Source organism: Colius striatus, unplaced genomic scaffold (assembly GCF_028858725.1).
Source record: "Colius striatus isolate bColStr4 unplaced genomic scaffold, bColStr4.1.hap1 scaffold_48, whole genome shotgun sequence".
NCBI classification, from domain to species: Eukaryota; Metazoa; Chordata; class Aves; order Coliiformes; family Coliidae; genus Colius; species Colius striatus.
Window position 1 is genome coordinate 468,587 of NW_026908529.1, and position 3,988 is coordinate 472,574.

Genomic DNA, 3,988 nt, shown 5'->3' on the forward strand with positions numbered 1-3,988 from the left:
AGGCTGGTCCTCGGGGCGCTGGAGCCAAGTGCAACCACCACCATACACAGTACGAGACCAACAGGCTCCTTCGAACACCAGGGATGGGGCCCGGTGGCTGGATGAAGTGAGCGGGGCCCTCCAGGCTGGCACCCAAAGGAAGCGGCCTTCGTACCCTTGCGCACCGGGGTCCACGGGCTGCTGCGCGGCCCGGGCCCGCGCTCTACCGGCACGGCAGGAGGGGCGTCGGCGAAAGACAAAGCCCAGACGGGTGAAGGCGGCGCCGGGAGGGTGGGCGGCGCTGAGGGGGCTGCCCTGAGGGGGTTGCCGGCGGGCGGGCGGCGCTGAGGGGGCTAAGCGTGGGCAGGAGGCTCCCGGGGATCGTGCGGGCGGCTCTGAGGGGGCTAAGCGTGGGCAGGCGGCTCCCGGGGGTCGGGCGGCGCTGAGGGGGCTGCGCTGAGGGGGCTGAGCGCGCGAAGGCGGCTCCCGGGGGTCGGGCTGAGCGCGGGAAGGCGGCTCCCGGGGGTCGGGCGGACGGTGCTGAGGGGACTGAGCGCGGGAAGGCGGCTCCCGGGGGTCGGGCGGGCGGCGGCCCCGCCCCTCCCCGCCCGCTGGGTCGCGCTGCCCTCGAGCGTTCCTCGGCGTGAGCGACCGCCCGAGCCCTCCTGCCGCTGCGGCTCGCCTCTCTCCACCTCCTCCGTTCCATCCTCCCGGCGGGCTCAGGAAGGCAGCCGCCGGCGCAGCCCCGCTTAGCCCGGCCACCATGGCGCGCGGGAGGTAAGCGAGCTCCCTTCACCTCTCCTCCGCCGCGGGTCTCGCCCCGCCGCCGGCGCCGCACCTGCCGGGGCGTGCGCGGGCCCGTGTCCCGCCGCGGCTGTGGGGAGGGAGCGGGCGGGCGGGTTTCTTTCCGAGGCCGGAGCGAAAAGTTGCGCTGGGGCGGAGCGGAGGCGAAGCGGCCCCGCATTGTTGTGCTCGGGCGCGGGTGTTTCCCTGCGCTGCGGGCGGCGGCGTGGCGGGTGTACTTCCGGGTTCGCACCTTTTTTTCCCTCGGCCGCCGCTCCGCGCCCCCTCCTCCGCCGCTGCCTTCGAGGGGAGCCGCTGTCAGCACCTGAGCCGCGGCTCCCCCTCGAGGGCGGGGGGCGGGGAAGGGTGCGGCGGGCAGCGGCCGCACGTCAAACACGGACGACGACGGCAGCCGTAGCGGAGGGACGGGCGAAGGGACGGAGCCTGTCCCCGGCGCCGAGCGGGGTGCGGGGCCGGGAGCCGCCGGCACCGCCGCCCGGGGGCGAGGTAACGGGCGGGCGGCGGCCGCGGGGCCGCTGCGGCAGCCCGACGCCAGGGGGCGGCCCGCGCCCTGCCGCCGCCGGATTGGCGGGGAGCGCCCGGCCGGGCGCCGCGGGCCGGGACCGACCGGCGCGGCGGAAGGCAAGGCCGGCAGCAAAGTGCGCGGACGGCGGCGCCGGGACCCGGCCTGAGGGCGGCCGAGGAGCGGGGAGGATGCGGCGGCGGTGCGCCCCGCAGGGCGCGGGGTCCGACCGCTCGGTGGGAGGGGGCGCGGGGCGTCGCGCGCGGCGGCGTGTGCGCGGTGCGGGGGGCTGAAACGCTGCGCCGTGGCGGGGCCGCCATTTCGAATGTCTCCCTGCCGCGCCGCGGGGAGCGCGGGGTCGCGCCCGGCCGCTGCCCGGCCCCGCCGGCGGCCGCCCCGCGGGGCTGCGCGGAGACGGCCCGTGCGGGGGGAGGGGGCTCGCCGGGTAACGCTCGCGGCCGGCTCTGACGCGGAGTTACCGCTGCCGGCGGGACGCGGGGCGAGGAAGAACAAATAAAAGTGCAGAAGTGCCTCCGAAACGCCTGGTCTGGTCTCACGCCCGCGGGGGAGAGGCGGCGGAGTCGGTTCGGGCGCTTCTTCGCGCCCGCCGGCTGGATACCGGGTGGTGGCTGCATGCCGGAGTGTTGGGCTGAGGCTGCAGCGAAGCATGCAGCGGGTCAGATCAACAGCGACTAAATTAACCTAGCAATAAGCAAACAGCAGAAATGCACGTAAATATCTCGCTCGAGCCGTGACTAAATACGACATCGGCGTAGCTAAATAAATCTAAAACCTCGAGGTTCATTTCAGTGTTTTGTAACGTGGGGGTTTTTGCTTTATCACGAGGGAATTGCCCGTTTTAATCTGATACACGTAGTAAGGTATTTGATTCATTTACTTGTTTCTCTCTCACCGGTTTTTAGCAGTTGAGTTGATTACGTGTTATATTCTTACAGCGATGGGACACAATAGCCGTGCACTCGTCCATTGTGTTTGCAGACTTGGTGCTCCTTCCTTACATAACTGAACTTGCTGTGGTTTGTAAACAGGCCATGTACGGGGCTGGGGAGTTTCTCCCCATCTAGTAGCCTGGTTTGCAATATCACATCTTGAGTAGAAACAATATGAGTAATTGCAGGTGCTGAAAAACGTCCTGTCGCGAGCAAGTCGCCAGATGCTGAAGCAATAATTACAGTTAAATTTGGTTGTCATTCATTTAAATGCAGCTGTGTGTAGTTTCCTTGGTAGCTAGGTATATCCTATTGTACTGAAATGCAGTAGTGCATGTTTACTCTTGCATCGATACCCGTGTGCTGTGCTCTACAAAACTGCAAGTCATTTGTGGTTTTTTTAAAACACACTGAAAACAACCTTAAAGCTTAAGAGGAGACAACCCTGATGAGCTCGTTCAGGAAACTATTTGTAAGATATGCATCCCAGGCATCATCCTATGAACAGTGATGGGTTTTCCCCTTGGTATAGAGTAGTAAGAATTAATATTGAATTAAATTATGACCTTAATTATTAATACAGCAGGAAGCCAAGTTTCCTCTGCTGTACTGAAACAAATCGTGCATGTAATGGCACAAGTAGTGATTAGGGCTGATGTTTGCTCCATATAAGTAGTTGCAAAAAATGCAGCTGTAGTAGAAAATCTGCCTGAGTGTGTATGACAAAAATAGCTGTCTCCCACTGTGCTCTGAAATACATCCTGTGACAGGCGGGTGCTGGTGTCTCAGTTCTATCCAGCCTTCTTTTAATCTGAAAATGTGTTAGCTGGCACGTATTTAAAACTTGAGAAGAGGAAAAATAGTGATAAGTAAATGAAGGAGGATGCACCAAACCCTCTCCCTCCTAGGCCTGCAGGGCTGCAGCCTCAGCTATTGCCAGCTGTTTCCAATCGCATCCTCAGGCGCAGAAATGAGTTTTTAAACCCCAAGCGGGTGTCTTCTCCTTTTGCTCCAGTTCCCAGTAAGCCTTCTATTCCAATCGCAACTTACAGCCCGCGGCAGGCGTTGCCATCGCGGAGCGCTGTGGGTGGGGGATAGCTTCCCAAGGAGACATCTTTCCCTGGGCAGGGAGGGCGGCGGGGTCGGCGTGTGTTGGGCCGGAGCTGCGCGGCGGCGGCCGGAGCTGCGGGGTCGGTGCGGGGCCGGGGCTGCGGCCTCTCCTGCGGCCGGCGTGGCGAGGCGCGGCGCGGCGCTGTCCGTGGTGCTGAAGGCCGCCAGCCATGTTTTCCGCGGCCGGGGGGCGAGGGGCGGCCGCCCCTTGCCCGTCCTGTCGTCGCCGCGGAGTCGTCGCCTGTATTTTTGCGTCGTTCACAAGGAGGGGGGGGGTCACAGTAGGGAAATGCTTTCACCTAAAGCTTTTGTGTCATGCACTTGTAATCGCTCCGGTACTGCATGCTGGCAGTGATATCCATGGGAGACTTTCCCCCATGGAAAAAGGGCCCTTCCACCAGAGAAAACAATATATCCAAAAACTGAAAGCAAATTGCAAAGCATAGTGTTACATGTATAAAATGGATGCCCAGATGAAAGCAAGAAACTAGGGAGGAACTTGCTGTTTGCTATTTTTAACCACAGGCTCAGTTTATGAAAGGACACTCTGAAAGGTAATATCCAAACAGCACGTCATCCATGCGAACACAGTCACCAGTGGTAGGTGGTACGGGGATGCTTCAGGAGAAAAACAAGTATCCAT

At 62.4% G+C, this 3,988-nt stretch overlaps 1 protein-coding gene across 1 annotated transcript; it reads right to left on the reverse strand.

The window, feature by feature from the left end:
• Window positions 1-202: 202 nt before the first annotated feature.
• Window positions 203-1,954, reverse strand: LOC133629499 (basic proline-rich protein-like). The gene has a single exon (XM_062020156.1). It carries the CDS (start codon window positions 1,952-1,954, stop codon window positions 203-205), a length of 1,752 nt encoding a protein of 583 aa, XP_061876140.1.
• Window positions 1,955-3,988: the final 2,034 nt, after the last annotated feature.

Bases quoted from the DNA above. Each gene is read 5' to 3' on its own strand.
- LOC133629499 (XM_062020156.1), bottom strand. From the start codon at position 1,954: ATGCTTCGCTGCAGCCTCAGCCCAACACTCCGGCATGCAGCCACCACC.